This window comes from Eleginops maclovinus, chromosome 12 (assembly GCF_036324505.1).
Source record: "Eleginops maclovinus isolate JMC-PN-2008 ecotype Puerto Natales chromosome 12, JC_Emac_rtc_rv5, whole genome shotgun sequence".
In the NCBI taxonomy this organism is placed as follows: domain Eukaryota; kingdom Metazoa; phylum Chordata; class Actinopteri; order Perciformes; family Eleginopidae; genus Eleginops; species Eleginops maclovinus.
Window position 1 is genome coordinate 20,794,503 of NC_086360.1, and position 21,118 is coordinate 20,815,620.

Sequence of the window (21,118 nt, forward strand, 5' to 3'; positions counted from 1 at the left end):
TAAAAGACAAGAGCTTTTCATTTCATCATCCTCTTTTCTGTTGTTGTTCCCTTTTGTTTTTGCACATTGGGATACATTATGTTATCTATGGCCCCCTTCCCACCTCTCTTCATTGCCCTCACCACAACTGTGTCTAAACCACATTGGAGCTTTCAAAAACAGAGTTTTCTTATTTATTGAAAACGGAGCGACCGTGCAGGAATCCAGAAGGCACAGAGCTTTACCCAAATAAGTATCCAGACATAACACTTCTCTAACGCGGGCAAGTCGTTAACCTAGGAATTTTGACCGTCAATCTATTTATGTGTTAAACGAAGCATTTACCAAAGTAATGGTTACACTTCCGGTAAAGAGTTTCCCGTGCCACTCTACCAGGCACCGGTGGATGTACAGGTCGGAGTTCAACTTCAACCAAGTGTTTATTAGCCTTAGCTCGCCAGTCTGACCTTTTTGCCGCTTTCACCATAAACGCGGCGTGCGAGGCCCTCACGCACCTGCATGCTAGAGTTTAATTGCTACTCACTAACTTATACGCCCAAAACATTTTCGGATAGCATATAGTCAACACCACATGTTCAAGTTTTAAAGCATTAAATTCAGCTATAGACTTGTCAAATCTCAAGTGCTATCTATGGTGTCAATGTCTAAAGGATTTAACTAATATTAACAAGTTGATTTCCAGAGGCTTAGCTAGCTGGGTTGACAAACTATAAGGGTAAAATGGTATGGCTATGTGTGTCTACAAAAGGGTACCTCAAATTATAAAACTACTGAAAATAAAATAGCTTAATAAGACTCACTGAAGCCGGTTATAAATTGTTGGACAGACACTGACTACAGTTGGTTCTGTAATATCGCTGCACGCGGCGAAAAGGGCCCTCCATCTTGATCGTGGTCTCTGACACGCGAATTAGCTACCAATCAAATCTCTTCAGCCAGGGATTTCTTCGTATTATAATTATCTGATTATGCATTTGTAAATTATGTAGAATCATCACGAGCACAGAATAATTCTAAATAAAATGTAACTGTTGCAAATAAAACGTTTAATTAATTTACTGGTAAATGTAATAAAAGTAACATCCAATAAAAGTAATCAACGTTAGAAGTACGCATATTTCTTATCATTTATTTCCAAGCAATACTTCCGGAATAGGCGTTGTGCTTTCAGAATAAAAGCAGGAGGTTGTAATAATGTTTCTTTTTTGAGTGACAATGGAATTTTGCTAGCTGGTTTGAAAGTGTGTAACATTTAAGATAATCTATATAATGTATGTGCTTGTAGTAATTAAGATAGGAAAACAATATTTAATTAGTTTTTTTAACAGATTGGCAAAATTTCATAAATTGCTAAATTGGTAATAATGTAAAGATTAATACATGTGTACTTATGGGATAGATACCAATAACTGTAATACTCCTTGGCTTGTTCACAGGTAGTGATATTGTTGTGTTTATATGACAATTGTTGTGCCACCCTTTTATTGTAAAGAAAGACATTTAATTTGTTTAACTTTTTTTCCATTGTGATTTGACAAAATACCTGACAAAGACCCCATTATTTCCTGTGATTGACCTCCAGGGGGCTCTATATGGTTATTTTTTGAAGGATTTCAATGCACTTTTCCCATAGTGGTCTTCACTGGTTTACTTTGAGTCGACATTATCTCCTTTGTACATTGGATGGCGATAGAGATCTTTAAGACTGACGAAGGGCGGGTCTTCCACAGACCGGACGCCATCAGTCCCCCACATCATACCGTTCAGAGAAAGTGTTTGGAAACGAGAAGTTGGATCGATCATATGGTTTTATTTATTGTACTTGTTTAATCTTACTGACGCTCGCAACGACAATGCCTTCGATTCAAAGTTTAACTTTGACTTATGACGCGCTGAATGAGCACAGGACGTTTTCGGAGGGTGACACTATCTCCGGGAAAGTAACACTGGCCTTGTTAAAGCAAGTCACAGTAGATAGCTTTTTTATTAAAGCAACAGGAGACGCTGACGTACATTGGACGCAAAAGAGCGGCGATAAGACCCATTCATACTCTGCACATAAGAGATATTTCAAACTAAAGCAGTTTTTCATCCCAGAGGCCTCCAAGGGTAGGCACTATATTTCTTGTCAGTTATGCATGCCTTAACCCAGTGTTTTCTATAACGGGGGTTCTAGGACGCCTATGGGATACTTGGAGTCCTGCAGGGGGGACTACGCCTCTTAGATGAGGCCTGCCTCTGTATGAATGTGTGTGAATGATGACTTGCGCTTTGATGAGTCGTAAAGACTGGTTAAATGATAAATGAACTTCTTCACCGTTTATCCGTTTATCCATATGTATATATGTTCTCTGAAGTCCTTAATTCCGTTTTTTGTCTAAACAGATACTTACCTGTACATCATTTAAATCATTTTATTTTTGTTTTATTATCCTGTGTGAACCACACGGTCCTGTTTTTCACTCTTATTCTGTTGCTGCTTAAACCACTGAATTTCCCCACGGGGATTAATAAAGGTATCTCTTATCTTATCTTATCAGCGGTGGGAGAAGTACTCAGATCTTGTACTTAAGTAAAAGAAGAAGTACTAGAGTGTAAGAAATAGTCTTGTTACTCAACTAAAAGTTAAAAAGTATTAACATCAAAATATACTTAAAGTACAAAAATGTAAAGTATGTGTTCTGAAAATTGGTCAATTTCAGAATAATATATATTATATGTTTTGATTATAATTATTGTTGTATTAAATTGTCATCAAACCTGGTAAAGGTGCAGCTAGTTTGAATGATTTTGTATACTGCAGGGTAGATTGTGGATTTACCCTAGGTGTAACTAAAATCTTATTTAAGTGTTGTTTATCTTTCATATCATTAATTCAAATCTACAAAGTAACTAAATGTACAAAATAAATGTAGTAGAGTAAAAGTACACAATTTACTTCTGAATAGAATAGAATTACTTTATTGATCCCAATTTGGGAAATGTGTACGTTGCAGCAGCCTGAAAACAAGGCAATGTAGTTACAATACAATAAAATTAAATACGTTAAAATTTAAAAATAATAATATTTTAAAAATAAATATATGTTTGTGACAAAAAATGAACAGAAAATATTAACAAAAACAAAATAGAAAGCAGGATGTAATATGAACTATAAGTATGAGAGGTGTGGAATATTAATTGTAGTGGAGTAGAAGTACAAAGTAGCATAAAAAGGAAATACTAAAGTAAAGTTTGTCAAAATTGTACTGTAAAAAGTACAGTACTTGAGTAAATGTAATAGTTACTTCCCACCTCTGCGTTTATGTTTTACAATAACATGTATTTAAAGGTTGTTGTTGTTGTTGTTGTTTGTAAAGGGGGTCTTTTTCTTCAAATGTTGTTATATGCTCTATTGTAACTATTTATGCTTGTTTTTTTTTCTCAAAATGTTTTAGTTGATCGGGGCTACAAAATAAAGGTGGGAAACATGTTGAGAAAAGTTTAGGATAGTCTGCCGTATGCAGTTTGCTCTTTCTTTTTGTCCATTGATATTCATGGTCGATAGTTCAGTGATGTTAAAATATTCATAGCTATAAAAATAAAAAAGTTCGTCAAAATTAAAGCAAGTTAATCAAAGTTAGTTTAGCTACATTTTAAAACATGGAATATGTAAAATAACGTAGTTGGTTGATTGGGATCTCATTTTAACTATGACGATTGCATAATAGGGCAAAGTGACAACTTAGCTAAATGAAATAATGAAGTACTCAATAGAAATAAAACGTATTTGAGTACAAGTATTTAATGGCAGTTCTAAGATAAAGTTCATGTGTTATTTTCCAACAATCTGTTCATTACTAACACATTTATATTAGCTACGAATGGCAGGATTACCATTGTAAATATTAACGCTTAAATCCATTTTCCTTTTAGACACTATAATTCCCAAAGGAATCCATGTCTACAGATTCAGTTTGAGCATTCCACAAGGGTAAGTACACAGGACAGTCAACCAAAACCGGATGTTTGCACTTAAACAGTGTTTTTATTTTTGCAAAGAGGAACAAATAGCCAATCTCTGCACATTGTGTTGACCGAATTTAATTCAATTTATATTATTGTTGTTAATTCATTTCAGATTATATAACAATTACTCAGCTGGTTCTCTATTTCAGAAACTTCCCTTCATCCTTCAAGGGAACTCATGGAAAGATTGTCTACAAGCTGGAAGCCAAGCTGTCCAGGAGTTGGAGGATGGACCAATCAGTGGAACAGAAAATACTGTTTGTCTCCAGGTGTTATCCTAACCTTCATTCTCTGATGGTGTGTAACATATTAATACATAGCTACACAAATATCAGGTATTCTTATTGGCGTCGAAACTGAAAAGATGTCACAGTGAACAAAAATGTTCTCAAACACAGCACTTGTCATGTGGGGGTTGAAACCGAGATAAAACAAATGTATAGGTATTACACAACATTCAATTTGTCCTGCTTCAATTTAAATTAAAAGAAAATGTTTTTGGAACGTTTTTACGTAAGTTCTTTGTGCGTGTACAGCAAACAAATAAGATCCACAGGAAAGGTGAGTGATACACCGTCCAGTTCCCAAGGACTTACTGTAGGATTCTTATTCTGCCCCACAACTGAAACACTAAGTCATTCACTGTATTGGAAGTGGATAAAACATTTACATCTTCTCTGTTTATTGTGTTCTAGTTGCCCCAAATTGGTGCAACAAAGAAAGAGCTTGGACTTTTCTCCAAAGGAAAAGCAGACATGGAGGTCAAGATCGACAGGATGGCCTATGCCCCAGGTAATAAACAATCCTCTTCAAACATGGCAGGTTCAAATCATGGAAAGTATTCCTCTGCTGAAGGAAGATGCCAAAAACCATTCATCACAGTCTTGAAAAACTAGAATACAGGTGATATTATAGTTTAATTGACATATCCTATGTATTACTATTGCCAACAAGAACAATATTCAGGGTTTTGTACATGCTTGTTTCATAACAGACATGTTGACATGTAATTCCAGGAGTGGGATGGGTTTAACCTTTGAACGCTGATGATATAAAATGGATAAGTTGTGTCTGAAAGGAATAACAATAAACTGCCTTCATATGAAACACACTCTTTAGCCTACTGCACTGTTCTATTTGGCAATGAATACAAAATTAACAATACATGATATGTTGTTTTCCTCATAGGTGAAACTATCACAGTTTTTGCCAAAATTAACAATGCTTCATCCAGTGAGATGACACCAAAGTTCAGTTTAGGCAAGAAGGTGCTTTTCCGTGCCAGAGGTAGTACCAAACATGAGGAGTGCACTATCATCAAAGTGGTGGAAAACCGTGTTAAAGCCTATACACAGCTGGAAATCAGGTGTGGAATGAAGATTCCTCTCGATCAGGTAACAACTATCCAGAACTGTGACATCCTCTCAGTGGAATATCATTTAAAGGTATGCAACAGTGTATCTTTATTTTAAAGCATAGCAAGCTGCCTCAAGAAATACTGTATGCAATGAAGTCCTAATGAAGCTGTCATATTTTTTCATAGGCTTATCTGGACATCAGCTTTTCCTTCGATCCAAAGGTCCTCTTCCCAGTGGTCATTGTTCCTTTAGACTTTGTTCCTGCCCCTCAGCCTGTTGTGGCTACAAGTCCCTATCCAGCAAGGGCTGCTGGGGGCCCGAGCAACAGCGACTTCCCTCCCCCTGCGGTGTCAAGTCATCCTTATCCTGTATTCCCATCCTCAGGCAGTTATGGAGACCCAGGAGCCCAAATGTATTCAGCACCACCACCTGTGTACCCCGGTTACCCAACAGTGTTTCCTTGTCCACCAGCTGTTTACCCTGCTCAGTCCGCAAATGTGAGTGGGGGATACAACAACCAAGTGCCTCAGGTGCCTTTTCCATATGGTACTCCATTTTCATGTTCATCATCGTCTTCTGTGCTTCACCCTCCACCTACTGCCCCAACATTACAAACATCCCAATCTGCCCCAGCGATCCAGCCACCCCCATCTCTCCCAGCGACCCACCAAACCCCTCCTTATTCATCGTTCAATGTGTCCCCAAGTGCTCCACCGTCCACGCTGCCTTCTGCACCAATGATGAATACAGACTTCCTGGGTCAACAGGATGAAGCTCCTCCAGCATATACATTCCTTTTCCCCTCCTCTGCTTCTAACTCAGATGCAAACTAATAGTCTGATTACTCAATGACTGGATTGGTTTATTAATCATGATGTAAGAAAAAAAGCATGGATATGAAATTTAAAAGGCATTGTGTGGAACATTCACTTTTTGCATGTAGAAAAGTATACCCAAAGTATCACATATGCATTGTATGTGATAGTGGTGTTGTGGCCAATACAGATTGATCATTAGTTTTGTTCAGCTGTTAACATACTCAAACTCCTGCCTTCAGTACACACTGTGTATTTCACGTGTTTAACTCAGGTGTCTTTAACTGATCAATGTTTCAGTTTTGTTAATAGGCTACATACTATCTACCTCACTTATGTTTGAAAGCTATTTGAAGAGACTGGATAGCTGAGAGGTAAAATATACTGCCATTTTTTCCCCTGTAGATTTCAATAAAGACTTTTACATATTCAGTGTGAACAGTTCTGTTCTATGTTTTCAAGTCTAAGCCACAAGGCAGCACAACTCTTCGCAGATGATCTCCTGCATCAGCATTTCTTAACAAGACATACCTAGTTTTGGATGTATAAATACATCATTTGAAATATCGCTTGTTCTCATTTTCAAACATCATTTATTTGTATTTAGTAATAGTGTACAGTGCTCTATAAACCTTTAGACACTACTACAACAGCAAATTGAACTATAAATGCAATAACTTAAAAATGGGTTGATTAAAATCAGCTCTTTTCTCTCTTTTTGACCTCAAACACATTGCCCTTGTCTGCCCATCACTTTTAATATAATTTAATCTTAACATTCTCTCAGGACCACATCAAAACATATTACATGGCAATGTGCAATGCAATGCGCCCGGCATCACAAAAAGCACCTCATTATGTGTAACAACCCTTATATCCAAATAGCAATATTTGAAATCAATCAGTAGAGAATATGAAATATAGCTTGTATGCCTTCCAAGAATAGGAAGGGTAAAAAGGGGAGGATAATGGAAGCCTCAGTACTATGTTCCTTGCTACTATAGCTACTCCGTTTTTTCTTAAGGTCTAGACCCAAAGGATCCTCTTAACTCCTTTGAGTATCATGCAATTGAAGTTATCTATATGAGGTTGCCTGAATCTATGGATTTTTTCTTCTTGTTTTTTTCAATTCCAGTTTTGTAATTTCACGAATACTATTTAAATAGCCTAATCATTATAACGATACTAATATTTGTTTACCTATATGTTAAGATAACGTTATTTATAAGCCACTTACGTGGTGCAAAACCTGAATATCTGGTTGTATGTTGTAATATCTTGTTTGCTTAACAGTATGTTGCATTAAAGGTTTTAACGTCATATCCTGTGTGTGGAGCCGCACCTTTAAAGCACCTGTAGAGTTTAAACCAAGGGAACACTATACAATCCATCCTGCAGCTACACTTGGGGAAAGCAGAGCGCGTCGGACCGATCAAAAATGTCTCCAATAAAGGACTTTCATGTGTCTTACGAAGCTCTCAACCAAAAAGGCATTTTTTCTCAAGGGGATACTATCGCAGGCACAGTCACTTTCACTTTGACAAAAGAAACCCAAGTGAAGGTGCTGGTGGTGAAAGCCAAAGGGAACGCTCATGTACACTGGACAGAAGGCACCGGAGATCGACGGAAATCTCACAGTGCGCACAGGAGATACCTCAAACTCAAAGAGTACTTAGTGCCAGAGAATGACAAAGGTAAGCAAAAGAAATGACTTTGCCCTTTCATTTTCGGAACTTATCTTAACACTTGGATGTAATTTATATTATTTTAATATTATCGGTGTTAGGTTGATAAGATGGATCTATGTGTTAGGGTTGGTATGCTGGCCTACCTGTATTGCTTTCAATATCGGTACTCTCTGCACTTATTGCGTCTTGTATGACTTATTTACCTGCAAAACACACGCCTTTTACTTAAATAGATAGGCCAAAGCTGTTTAAGAAAATATAAAAAACTGCTCATAGCCCTACTTTTTCTTTCATTGAAATGACAGGTAGGCTGAAAACACGTAAACTGCATCTTGAATGAATGTTGTCTTCTTATATGTGCACCATATATTATGCTATATATTTTATACATGTATAAACACATTTGGACCTACTGCAAATAAAATGTAAATGATAGGGCTTCACAGGAACTACCTGGTACCACCCAAATCTCCCAATCTAATGAGCATGTAACACAAAGTAAATATGCTCAGCTGAGAAAATAAAGCCTCTGTCTTTTGTCAGGTCTCTACAAAAACTTTAAATCAATCTCACTTATTTTGCAGGCACTGTAGCCTCCCTTTTGGAGCCAATTGTTTTAAGTTCCGGTTCACAATCCCACAGGAGTGAGTACACATTACTAGCATCTAACATACTGTGTCATTGTTTGCTTTTAACCAATTACTGCATCTGGTTCTGTCTTTAAGGGACATGCCGTCATCCTTCAAGGGGTTTCATGGAAATATTGTCTACATGCTTGAAGCAAAGATGTCCAGGAGCTGGCGGCCATCTTCTGTAGTACAGAAAGAGCTCAAGTTTGTGTCAAAGTCCTTATCACACCCTGGCCATGTAATGGTAATTTGAACACGAATAAAACGTGTTGTAAATTTGATCCACTATATACACTTTCTAGATTAATATAAATTTGGATTTCTTTAGCACGCTATATAGTTGCTTAAACCTTTTAATAAAAAAAAACAAACGTACAAAAGCAGTCGGCCTTAACCAAAAGAATATAATAGAGGGTCGTGGGAAAAGGAAACAAGAGTAACATGTAAATTATGTTTTCTACAGAATATTTCAAACGTAGTTTAATGAAGTCTGGAATGGAGAAAATTCAGTTTAATATATTATGGAGAGTTTAAACAATATGGTGTGTAACATTTGAGGAATCAGAATGGCCTAATTTAAAGGGAAACAGCAAGATGACCTTCCTCCTGAACTTTGAATTTCCACCGTATGAGCCATTCAGTTGATATGATATCATGTTTGTTTGTATTATTTGTTCCAGTGTCCCCAGTCTGGTTCAGTTGATAAAGACAAAGGAAAGGTGCAAATGTCTGCTACTGTTAACATGAAGGTTTGCTCTCCAGGTAAAATCACCCAGCTTAATATAATATGTGTGTAATTGTTATTATGTGGTCATCTTATTTCAGAAAGGAACATTTGCATAATCAGATGTTATGATTTGTTTTCGAAAGGTGACACTATAACTGTTGTTGCCGAAATTTGCAACTCTTCTTCCAAAAAATTGAAGCCCAAAGTCGGTTTACAGCAGAAAACCGTTTACCGAGCCGGAGCCTCCTTTGATATCAGAGAGCAAAATCTGTACAAAATGGAGGGGAATACTATAACACCGTGCTCAAAGGAAACCTTTTCCTGCCAATTGAAGATTCCTGCCGATGCAAATTGCACCATCCAAAACTGTGAAATCCTCTCAGTTGAGCATTACGTCAAGGTGTGTAAAATGTAAGAGTTGTACTTAACTGAATTGCTGTTGTTTGCAAATATCGGTGGTTAAGTAAGTCGAGCACTATCAATTCCTGTCTAACATCAGACTCTCCAACAACATTAGAAATGTTAAACAACACAACAGCACAACAGCTAAAAACAGTATACAGTAAGATGCTATACATATTTATAGTATAATCCAATAATAATGATTTTTGTCAGTCAGACTGCATGATCAACTTAATTAATAGTTCCATAAACCGCTTTTTTATTCAAAAACTCTCTGATCTCTCATACTTTACTTCTTGTTGTGTTTCCGTTACCAAGGTGTACTTGGACATCAGTTTTGCCATTGACCCAACGATTAAGTTTCCACTGGTCATCATTCCTTCAAGCTTGGCTGCCCTTCAATCTGATCAGACTGTGGAGCCTTACCCAGCTGGAGCTTTTGGGGCCCCAACTTACACCGACTTCCCTCCCACTGCCTTCCCTCCCCCTGCCTTTCCTCCCCCTGCCTTCCCACTGGGACCCTACCCTGTACTTGCAGGTTCAGGTGCTTATGTGTACCAAGCCCCAGATCCCAGTCAATATGCAAACATGACAAGTGGATATAATAACCAGTGGCCACAACCGGCTGCTCCATACGGTTTTCTAAGTGCTGCTCCACCCTCGTTTCAGCAGGGAATAGAACCTCCACCAGACATGTCCCTTTTCCCCCCTCCTCAGGACGCCATTCGTAGGACTGTCTCCGATTATAAAAGCTAAGCTTCAAAAAGAAAACAACAAAACTAGTCAAACAATACTGACATCTCAGTATATCTATTCTTTAGAGTTGTAGATGTAAAAAATGGGATGGAAAGTTCTGAAGCAATGGAGTCAAAACAATGAGAACACAGGAGAGCTGGAGCTTGATGGCAAACACTGAAGGTTTCTTATGAAGTTCACAGCCGGAGAATTGACAAGACATTTGCTGAACACAATGGTTGCCCGACCAATTCTGAAGATCTCTTCTCCAGTCAGAGGTTTTAAATAGTTCAGAGTGTAGAGTATAATCAACATTCCTCATTAGCTAGATTAAACAAGTATGGATCCTAAATCTAGCTAAAGCTGTCATCGATGGCAAAAGAATGTACGTTAGAGAACCTACGTTCGAGATAACAAAGGCTCTAGATGTCCCTAAACAATAGATTATCTTATGTCAGCTTGTGCTCGGTCAGAAACAAGGACCCAGTCAACAACAAAGCGCACAAGCTGCCCCTCAAAGGAGATTACAGCACCCCAAGGCCGTTAGCCTATGCCATGGGAAAACAGTCAGAAGAAGGAGAAAATGATGAACGGTGTCAAAGGTTAAATAATATTCATTAACAAAAAACTATATCATTTGTAGAATTTGTTCTAATGTACAGTAGAACCAGAATAACCTGTGTTTTGAATAGCTCGAATGTATTCCTGCACTAAATGTAATGCTCATAGCAACAATAAAGCTTTCTAACTTTAACCATTGTGGGACTACAGTATCTGTGAATTGTCCAGTCATGGATGGTGATTTTCCATGTGTTGCATGCAAAAAGGGAAGTATTGTATGTGTGTTGGCCTTTGATTTGCTTTGTCATATGAACAGTAGACACTTCGTCCAAATCAATTATTTCTATGCTGTTTAAAAATGTGGTTATTGTTTTCTTCTGCATTTGACTACAAGTAAGTACAATACCAGGAATGAGAAGTTTTGTTTTGAAACAGAATTTTCAACTGAGCAATGTTGGTGTTCAAAACACTGACTTACAGGCAAACAGGAAACTCCAGTTTTATGCTGGCATTTCAATGGCCTTGAACTGTTTAATGTTATTTACTTCCTTTTTGATGTATTTAATATTTATTGCATAATAATAAATATTGTTAGTTATTTTATTTTTATGATTCTAAGTTCACTGAATGTGTTTATTTGGATTAAGGTTTACCACATGCTCTGTGGTGCATCATTATAGAGAAAAACATCATGTGACCATGCCGCCCTGAAAGCTGTCCCATTCCACACAGTGACAAATGGGCAATCCTATTCAGCCTGGGACAATGTTTTCTTCTTATAACAGATTTATGCTCTTAAATCTAATTGGTAGTCCATGGAGTCGTACCACACTGGTTTAAACACATTTCTTTCCTGCCATAGTGGAAAACAAGGAATTTCTATGAGTTGTGTATGTTAGTTGTTGATCTAAAAAAAAGACAGTAACGGAATATGCAAAACAGCAAAATGATTTGCACAAACTGTGGAGCCGAGGAATGTATTTTTCAAAACCATGTACAGGTGAAAAGTAGAAATAAAAGTTATGTTTTGTATACATTTTTTAAAATAAGAATACATTCAAAGTAAAAGTATTTGGTAAAATATTATTTAAAAGTACATAAGTTCTATCATCTTAGTGTACACAAGTATCAAAAGTAAAAATACAGATCTTGCAGGATGGTTCTATAGAATGTTGTATCATTCTGTTTTTATTATTAGAACAAATTTGAAAAATACTACTGTAATTTGTTGGATACTTTGTGTACTACTGATTGGACTAGTGGTGTGTATATATAAGACTTCAGTTACACCCTGAATATATCCACAATTCACCCTGCAGTATACAAAGTCATTAAGACTAGCTGCACCTCTACTTCTTCCACCTCTGGCCTACTTCAACACAATTTTCCCCATGTATTTAAGTAGCGATAAATCCACTCACTATACATATATACACATTTTCCCCCACACTATACTTCTGTACAGTACTTGAGTAAATGTACTTCTACATTCCACCACTGAATATTAACAATGCATTCTCCCTGGACAATAACAGACTATTTCAAAGGAATTCTCCATGTCCCCCAAAGACTGTGATGTCCCTCTGAAGAGTTATGAGGAGGAAGGCACGGATCCTCTATGCATCTATCCAAGTGATGGACGCATAGAGGGAGGTTGCACAAACCTTTGTTCCCGCCCACTTGCACTTGCTACTGTTGCTGAATATGTGAAGGCTGTATTGCCACTGGAGACCTGTGAGATCTGTTCCTGTGATCGCCATCATGGAAAGAATGCTGCTGATGTGTGTCTATTTGCTCGTCTTTGTCATTAACAAAGGTAATGTTAAGATAGTTAACCTTTAGCTTGCAGCTATTACTGAACTTTTTAGCGCAGTTGGTTGTGTGATTTCTACATTTCTAAAACTGAGTAGAACGCGATTCCAATCCAAGGAATACGGCCCTTTTCATCAGCAGTCGAAATAGTTGCGTAGTGTTTATCGTGTCAACACTTTCCAAGTCTAAGCTAACGTAAATTAGCTAGAGTTATCTTTGTTGACGCTAAAAAAATACAACAAACTTAAGCGGTTCAGCCTAACTTTAAATCGTGTGTCCTGTATCTTTCACAAGAATAATATAGTTGTGACGTTGGTGAGCTAAGAGTGGATTTGTCGCTACTTAAATACATGGGGACAAGTTGTGTTGAAGTAGGCCAGAGGTGGAAGAAGTTCTCAATCTCCACTACTAATGTGTTTATCACAGCTCGTAAAAGTGCAGCTATCCTTAATCACTTTGTATACTGTAGGGTGGCATGTGGATTTATTCAGGGTGTGACTAAAGTGTTATTTAATTCTTCTAATTATATTTCATATCATTAATCCAAATCTGCAAAGTAACTAAAGGTTTAACGATAACATAGGGGAGTACAAGTGCATCATTTACCTCTTAATTGTAGTGGGATAGAAATATGAAGTATCAAGAAACTGAAATACTCAAGTCAAGTACTAGTATCTACAAATTCTACTTAAGTAAAATGTTTTAGTAAATGTACTTAGTTATTTCCCACCACTGAATTAGGCCTATAGAAAATCATTTTTTCTTTTCAAACTTAAGTATTGGAAAACTCACTAGCATATTATGCGCAATATAAACACATATCTTATCTTAGAAATGTTATGCCAATTTAAGATATTACCTGTGAGATACTAGGCTAGATATGCACAAAAATAAAATATCTGATAAATGTTGCCAAAGAGCTATAATTGTGTGATTGTTTTATTAATTTAAATTGTAAAATGTAGCCTAAGTTAATTTTACAATCCATCCCCAGAGAAATCAGCTGAGAGGAAGCCGATAGAGTTATGATACAAGTTTAAACAATGCCCTTGTTTTAATGTCCCTTCCACAGAAGCGTCTGGATTGAAAATTCAGAACAAGCTGCTCAGTAAATGTCTGCAAGTTCAGGAAGGATCTTCGGGAGGGAGAGTATCCCTGGGTGAATGTAGCCCATCTTCAGCCTTACAGGAATGGCGCTGGCTCCCAGAGAGCCAGGCTCTAAGTAATCACCACACCGGGGAGTGTCTGACTGCACCGGGAGAGCAGTATGAAGGGGTGAGCTTGCAGTTGTGCGTCCTTCACGCTGAAGGTGGCAAAACTTCTACTGGACAGGAAGTGGAGGATATAGGGAGAGTGGCAAGCCGCCAGTCATGGTCCTGTTCCAAGAAGGGCCACCTCACTTTAATGGGGAGGGGGCTGCACTTGAGTGCCCGACAAGAATCCACTTTGGTCTTTCTTTCAAGGGAACATAAGCAGGTAAGAAGTAGTACATTAATCAGATTACTTATTGCAAACTGGGAAAACATGTTTATATCTTATTTAAATAAAACTCTTTATACCAAGAGAGTAAACTAATGCTAGCTCGATTTATCTCCTACCTAATCTTATTTACAAGACAGGCAGCAGGTGGCGGACACTTGACAACCAGACATTGTGCAAAGGTAGAGACAGCATACACGACCAACACCAATCTCACCACAACCTGGGGAAATCATTGGAAGCTGGGATCGTTCCAAGCGCCATGTCTGATATACGCAGACAGGCTGAACCATGTAAGGACCTAATAGTATTTCACTAACAGTAGTTTAGAGAACATATGTGACTAATTAAACTAGCAGAAATGTCCTTAATGAGATGACCAGTGGCTAGATAATACCCTCCTTTGTTACTAATTTTGTAAATAAACTACTTGACACTATTGTCAACCATTTTCAATGATATGAGTTCAGAGTGTTAGGGAATATTCTGCTTAGGTGTTTAACCTTTGACACAGTTCATCATCTTCTCCTTCCTCTGTCTGCTTTTCCCATGGCATAGGTTTTCAGCCTTGGGGTTGCTGTAAACCCCCTTTAAGGAGGGGCAGCTTGGGCGCTTTGTTGTTGACAATTTCTGACCAAGCACAAGCTGACAGGAGATAGTTTATTGTTTAGGGACATCTAGAGCCCTTCTTATCTGGAACGTAGGTTCTCGCACGTACATTCTTTTGCCATGGACGACAGCTGTAGTTGAATTTAGGATCCGTATTTGTTTAGTCTCGCTAATGAGGAATGTTGATTATACACTCTGAAGTAGTTGAAACTAGGGCTGAACGATTAATTGCATTTGCGATAATATCGCAATATGACAAAACGAGATTTTCCAACCGCAAAGGCTACGATTTGACTGGTCACGTGATCTGGTCACGTGACTTGCGAGCGAGCCGAGCTGAGCAGAGCAGGCAGGGAAAGAAGTCAACGCTGCGCTTGAACCTGTTGCACAATGGCCTCAGGCTCGTCAGAAGAGTGCACGGCTGGAAGGTTGGTACCAAAGAGGGGCGGCACGTCAGTTGTGTGGAATTATTTTGGCTTTAAAAAGGAAGATGCTGCGCAAAGTCAGGTATTGTGCAGAACGTGCCTCGCTACTGTTGCTACCTCACGAGGTTCACGATTGTAATCACGATTGATTTATTGCTTGTGTTTGTTGAAAAATACATGAGAAGAGGACCTTGAAAAAATAATCGCATATTAAATCGCAATTGCAATATTGAGGAAAAAAATCGCAATTAGATTATTTTCCAAAATCGTTCAGCCCTAGTTGAAACCTTGGACTACAGAAGAGATCTTCAGAATTGGTCAGGCAACCGCTGTGTCAACTCGTGGCTGCAGCAAATGTCTGGTTTGCAATCAAGTTCCAGCTCTCCCCGTGTCTCTCTGAGTTTCGTCTCTATCTAAGTTTCCATCACACAGAGGTCAGGAATACTTTGCAGCTAGAAATTGTAATCAGTCATGCCAGTATGATTTATATTGATGGTCTATTTTTTAAATTAATTAATAGTAAAAAACAGTACATTTGTTTTGTTTGTCTGGTTGCAAAATCATTGACCATTTCCAAGCTTAGTGGTGCTTTCATGGACCCGTTGGCATCAAAGCATTTACACTTAAAAGGTATTTTTTGACAAATTGTAATGTCAAAACTCAAACAAAGAAAACACTAAATTGAAAGGGATAATGAATTTGGTAATTGTTCTTACATCGGAAAGGTTGTTGTTCATCAAAGCTTTTTTCACTTTATTTATTCAGCAAGGGCTTTCACTTAATGAGGGCAGTGCTCTCTTTTTCAGCAACACCCTGATCACATTTGTATAACACACATACACACCTGGAAGCAGTCCAGTACAAGCTGGCCATTGAGTGGAAGCCTTTCGCGGATAGCCCTCTTCCCAGTTCTTTTGATGTGTTAATTCTGTCAAAAGTTTTGAAATATTTGCAAGTGTAAACCTTTTTGAGCAATGATTAGCATTTAAAAGAATGTGTGCAAACAGTAGTCCATGGGCAAAACATTCAAACTACACATACCTTTTTGTCACTGGGGGGTAAGGAAGACAGGACCCAAACGTAGTATAAAACGGGATGGAGGTATAAGCGTGTAACAAAAGGCAAGCTTAAACACTAACTGGCAGAGCAGGCAAGGGCAAACAAAAACTAGCATGACTTAGAAGACACAGGATGGGAGACAAGGGACATCTAGAACATGCAGACCAGGAACCAAACCAAGGACACAAAGAACTGACAGAGAACACTTGGGAATACCGGTCTAAATACAGACAATCACCAAGACAAGACACAGCTGGGGAGGGGAGGTCAAACACAAAGGGCAGCAGGTGAACACAATCAGGCACATGAGTGAAAACACAGGATGTAAAACCAGACAAGACACAAAGAGGAAATACACATCAAAATAAAACAGAAATCTATGAGCACAAAAACTAAGATCATGACACTTTTTTCAAGATATTCCATGTTCTATATCTGATGTATTTTGCAAAGGCCTGCAGATTGTATTACAACATGCCTACTTGTAGCCTAAGGATCAGATTTATTCACATGCATTCTTGACCGATCAATATTTCCCTAATGAAAGGCAGCTAGGCAGGCCATGAAATAGCGTCATTGAAATGTGATCCATCTTGTCTCTACATCGAGCTAGTCCTGGATTGACTGATTTCTGTCTCCCTACTAAAGATGGACAAAAGCTTCTTTGGTCAAAAGGCATATCAATTCAACCCTAGGATGTTCATTTTTAGTTCTTGCTTTTAATTGAGTTGATTGGTTGTAACTCATTCCTTTTTTTCTCCACTTCCAGTTGAAGGTTTAATGGCTGTTGAGGTTTCGCAAACATATCCTGTAATGGATGTGCCTCATTCGTCCCTTAGCACCAAATCTCCCAAAGATCCCACCATGATCTTCTTCAGTATGGATTATGGTAAGTTTAGTAAACAGAAATTAATACAATATAATGAATCCCCCATATGTCCAATCTTATCAGTGGAAAGATTTGAAAACACATCATTTAATGTAGGGTGACATAGAGGCATATAAGACGCTGAGGTCATTAGTCCATTTAGCTTAGGAAGATTTCCTAACTGGGTGAAATGCCCCAGGAGTGGTAACCATGATAAAAACCCTATCAAATGAACTAAATGTCAAGAAAAGGTCCATCAATGCTGCCTTTCTTATCTCCTTTAGCATAGGGAACTCTGGACCAAAGAAAATAACATAATGCCGACTTTGATTACACCACGACTCAATTGAATCATACTTCTTAGATGTGATTTTATTTTGGACAGGAATCAGAATCAAGTTTATTGCCAGGTACGTTTACACATACAAGGAATATGCTTGTGGTGCGAACATAAACAATCAAAAAAAAAAGTTGCAATAGTAGGTCAAACATATAATGATAATTAAAACAAGTATTTTTAAGTCACTAGTTAACACTACAAAAATAACAAAGACGAGTGTTTACACCAAATTGAAATGTAAACATACAAAAAGCTTAAAAGGATAATAAATATATGACAACATCTGGCCAACTACATTGTATTATATTTGAGGGCTGTGCAGACATGTGTGCAGAAGTATGCAAAATAGAGAGCTGAGCATGACCATGGCTCACAGTACTAAGAAAAAAAAGAAAAAGATCTGTGTTATAAAAAAACTTGCCCAAAAACATAGGCTGTCACATAATGTTAGTGCGGTCTGATTCTCTTTGCACTGAGGTTGTAATTTCCTTATTCAGTAAAGATGTAGTTGTTTTTCACCTCTAGGTGGAGATGGATGACTGTTAAATGGAGAGCAAAGTTTATAGTGGATGTGTTGCAGTCTTTGTAAAGGAGTTTCAATGGGCCTTTATTTGCAGTTTTGACAGAAATGTTAACAAATGCATTAACAATGCAATGTGGGTTGTGTAAAATGAGTGATGTGTGGTCTTTGTAAATGTTTATAGGAATGGGCTGGAAGATAACCATGTTGGTACTAAGCTCTTTGGCTCTGGTGCTTGGGACTGTCATTCTTATCCTTAATGTTTACTCCAATAGGTGAGTTCTAAACACACACACACACACACACACACACACACACACACACACACACACACACACACACACACACACACTTACAAACACACACCACACTTACAATGGATTTTCTCAAATGTATGTTGATTCACTTTGGAAATACTGTGTGGATTAATTAACCAGTTAACCATCATAACATAAATGTATTATATTTTTGCATATCCATTATAATTAAATGGTAAATTAGAAAAACATTTGACCTGTAACAGTTTCTCTGAAGCTTAAAATGCTTCTCTTTCTACTTTCACATCATTGAGATACATTTGAGTTGAATTGGTCCAAGTCAGAAGTAAGCAACTATAGGACACTTTGGTCTCTGGTAATGTTTCAGTAGACATTTTAGGGTAATGCATATAAAATAAAGATGATAATACTCAATAATTAATCATATAATATACTGTATATGCCAAAAAAAGACATAGGAAAAAATGTTGATTAATATAGGGCAACATATTCGAAAGAGCTCTGGTACAAAGCATCATGTTGTACCACTGACAACTTTCTGTCTGCTTCTATCTTGCTGTGCCAGAAGGAAGAAGGTGGTGTGTGTTTTGAAGTCATACACACCGAGGCCAGAGGCGAGTGTCCCTGGGTCCCCGGTGCTCAGTGAAAGAGCCCCGCTCACACAGCATGCCAGTCGCCTCCCACACTCCACCCCCAATTTAACACGTGGAGAAATCCTGATTGAGTGGAAGGATGGCACTGTTACTCCACTGTACGAAGCCTGAAGGTTGTCTGTGAAGTATGTTTCAGCATGGTTCTGTCTGTGCAAGCATTGTTTCTCATGTGAGTTTATTATCTTCCGAATGTTTCTGAAAGGGTTCAAAGAAAAGAGAACATTTTCTCACAATGTTGACATCAAAATGGAATCAAACAAAATGTTTAATAAAATGAAAGTTCAAGGTTCAGTATCTGCCATTTCTGTGATGCTTGCCAAAAGGAAGATAAAAGCCGTTGTGAAGCTGCCAGAAAAGAGTTGAATAACTAACTTCTCCTGTGTGAGATTAAGGAGATAGCTTATTGGATGAAATAAATGTACAATTTGTTTTTAAGAAAACCATTGTTTGCAAGCTTAATAAAACTACAATTCAAGCACTCAACAAAGTAACCAATAGCTTCGACCTTTAGTTGGAATAATGCTATGGAAACTTATGTTTGTTCTGCATATATTTGCTTGAGGTTCATTGCTCCTGAGACTCAAACCCTTCATTTTCGGAATTAGCTTGTACTCTTTATCCTTAATATATAGAGTTATTGAGATATTTCAGAAGAAAATCATAACCTAGTTTACATAAGTAATGTCAATAGTCTGGCAGCCTAATCCTGTACTGTAATGCACTAAAGTGTTAAAGGAGGAGTACTTAATACTAAAATTGCATTTGAGCTAATACTTGCCATTATTCTGAGCACTTTTGGGATTTGCATCCTTAAAAGTTCCCTGTGAAGATCCTATGAAAGGGGTGAAAGCTCCAGAACAGCTTTTGGGTGGAGATTGTTTCTTCAACTATCATTTACCTTTTGCATTTGATATGGCTACCTGGCAGACCGATAATTAGTGGCAAATATATTGGTTATTTTTTTACTAAAAATTATTTTCATATTGTAAACTATCTAATAAAATCATATGTACATATACAGATGACTTGTGTTGTTTTTTATGAATACATAGTATTGTGATAGCATGTTCTTCTGTGTTTGTTGTTTATCAGACAACTCATTCCCATAGTAGTTTATTTTATCCTGAGTTAGGGGGAATGGGAATGGGCTCTGGCAAAAGCACCACTTTGTAATCATTTCTTCAGAAAGTCTAGGAGTGGCAGTATTCGCAGATATTTCATTTAAGTTAATGACGTTGATGATGCTTCCAGAGAACATGGAATCCCCTGTGGCATGGAAACTGCCCAGCAGGAGGAGTGTGTTTACAGCCGTAAACCAAAGGCTGTTGTACTGTTGTTTTCCTTGGAGGCCTTGGTGTTGTTTGCTAGGTGAATATTATCGCTCCAATTTAATTTAAAATGAACTAAACGTGTTTGGACAAAACTGCCTGAAGAACTTGTTCTGCATATTAACATGATTCTCTGTTAAAAGTGCATTAGCAATCAGTACACTTTTCCTCTGGTGTATGTGCTTTTAATGGACATTTTTGTACACCAAACCTAGAGCTTGACACCCGTCTCCCCTGCTGGTAGTGTTTGGACTAATGAGAGGGCACAACGTTTAATGAACAGCACGCAGCACCCTGGAAATGAAATGGCGTCCCACACCCTCACAAACCACATCCACATGCCTGATGCCTGGAAAAAAACCAGCTTACTTTGTTTTTTTGATTTAATTTTGCAAACAAATCATTTAGCTTTCACACATCATATTTATGGTTGATTGGCCAGTACATTTGATCATCAGACAATAGGTTCATCATACTCTAAACTTTTTACTTGAAAGTAAAACATTTTATTTTATGTTTTGTTTCATTGGATTTAAAATGAAATGCCTATGAGGGTACCTTTAAGCTCCAATATAATTTCACTGTTTGGTGTTTACATACACATTGGATGAAGAGTGTAAGCACTGTAACCCTATCATTGACCTCCTCTGCAATGGACTGCAGTGTCAAAACAACACCCTTTGACCCATTTGCTGTGCGTGTCAGAACAAAATAGAGCCGGTTTCCCTTTCCAAGTACTGAAGCTGCTGTGTATGTGCACTAACATGTTTGGGTTGCAGGTGAGGCAGAAGGGGATGGGAGTGATACCTGTATGAATAAGGGGT

General features: G+C 37.8%; 3 protein-coding genes across 3 annotated transcripts; all 3 read left to right on the forward strand.

Moving 5' to 3' along the window:
* The first annotated feature begins 1,727 nt into the window (after window positions 1–1,727).
* Window positions 1,728–6,613, forward strand: LOC134874279 (arrestin domain-containing protein 3-like). Its single transcript, XM_063898355.1, has 6 exons — window positions 1,728–2,109; window positions 3,916–3,973; window positions 4,158–4,305; window positions 4,704–4,800; window positions 5,197–5,453; window positions 5,552–6,613. Exons 1-6 carry the CDS (start codon window positions 1,854–1,856, stop codon window positions 6,197–6,199), a joined length of 1,464 nt encoding a protein of 487 aa, XP_063754425.1. The 5' UTR covers window positions 1,728–1,853; the 3' UTR covers window positions 6,200–6,613.
* A 916-nt stretch (window positions 6,614–7,529) lies between these two features.
* On the forward strand, window positions 7,530–11,116 carry LOC134872998 (arrestin domain-containing protein 3-like). The gene is made up of 6 exons (XM_063896379.1): window positions 7,530–7,879; window positions 8,463–8,513; window positions 8,595–8,742; window positions 9,179–9,260; window positions 9,369–9,625; window positions 9,946–11,116. Exons 1-6 carry the CDS (start codon window positions 7,620–7,622, stop codon window positions 10,381–10,383), a joined length of 1,236 nt encoding a protein of 411 aa, XP_063752449.1. The 5' UTR covers window positions 7,530–7,619; the 3' UTR covers window positions 10,384–11,116.
* Window positions 11,117–12,608: 1,492 nt separating this feature from the next.
* On the forward strand, window positions 12,609–19,984 carry si:dkey-245n4.2 (uncharacterized). The gene is made up of 6 exons (XM_063898375.1): window positions 12,609–12,739; window positions 13,808–14,211; window positions 14,351–14,507; window positions 17,077–17,196; window positions 18,220–18,310; window positions 18,879–19,984. The coding sequence occupies exons 1-6, from the start codon at window positions 12,685–12,687 to the stop codon at window positions 19,075–19,077; spliced, it is 1,026 nt and encodes a 341-aa protein (XP_063754445.1). The 5' UTR covers window positions 12,609–12,684; the 3' UTR covers window positions 19,078–19,984.
* Window positions 19,985–21,118: the final 1,134 nt, after the last annotated feature.

Excerpts from the sequence above, each read along its gene's own strand:
- LOC134874279 (XM_063898355.1), top strand. The coding sequence starts at position 1,854 with ATGCCTTCGATTCAAAGTTTAACTTTGACTTATGACGCGCTGAATGAG. Across the intron at positions 2,110-3,915 it reads CATCCCAGAGGCCTCCAAGG|ACACTATAATTCCCAAAGGA; the intron begins GTAGGCACTATA and ends TTTTCCTTTTAG. Across the intron at positions 4,801-5,196 it reads CAGGATGGCCTATGCCCCAG|GTGAAACTATCACAGTTTTT; the intron begins GTAATAAACAAT and ends TTTTCCTCATAG.
- LOC134872998 (XM_063896379.1), top strand. The coding sequence starts at position 7,620 with ATGTCTCCAATAAAGGACTTTCATGTGTCTTACGAAGCTCTCAACCAA. Across the intron at positions 7,880-8,462 it reads CCAGAGAATGACAAAGGTAA|CCTCCCTTTTGGAGCCAATT; the intron begins GCAAAAGAAATG and ends CAGGCACTGTAG. Across the intron at positions 8,514-8,594 it reads CGGTTCACAATCCCACAGGA|GGACATGCCGTCATCCTTCA; the intron begins GTGAGTACACAT and ends TCTGTCTTTAAG.
- si:dkey-245n4.2 (XM_063898375.1), top strand. The coding sequence starts at position 12,685 with ATGGAAAGAATGCTGCTGATGTGTGTCTATTTGCTCGTCTTTGTCATT. Across the intron at positions 14,508-17,076 it reads ACGCAGACAGGCTGAACCAT|TTGAAGGTTTAATGGCTGTT; the intron begins GTAAGGACCTAA and ends CTCCACTTCCAG. Across the intron at positions 17,197-18,219 it reads CTTCTTCAGTATGGATTATG|GAATGGGCTGGAAGATAACC; the intron begins GTAAGTTTAGTA and ends AAATGTTTATAG.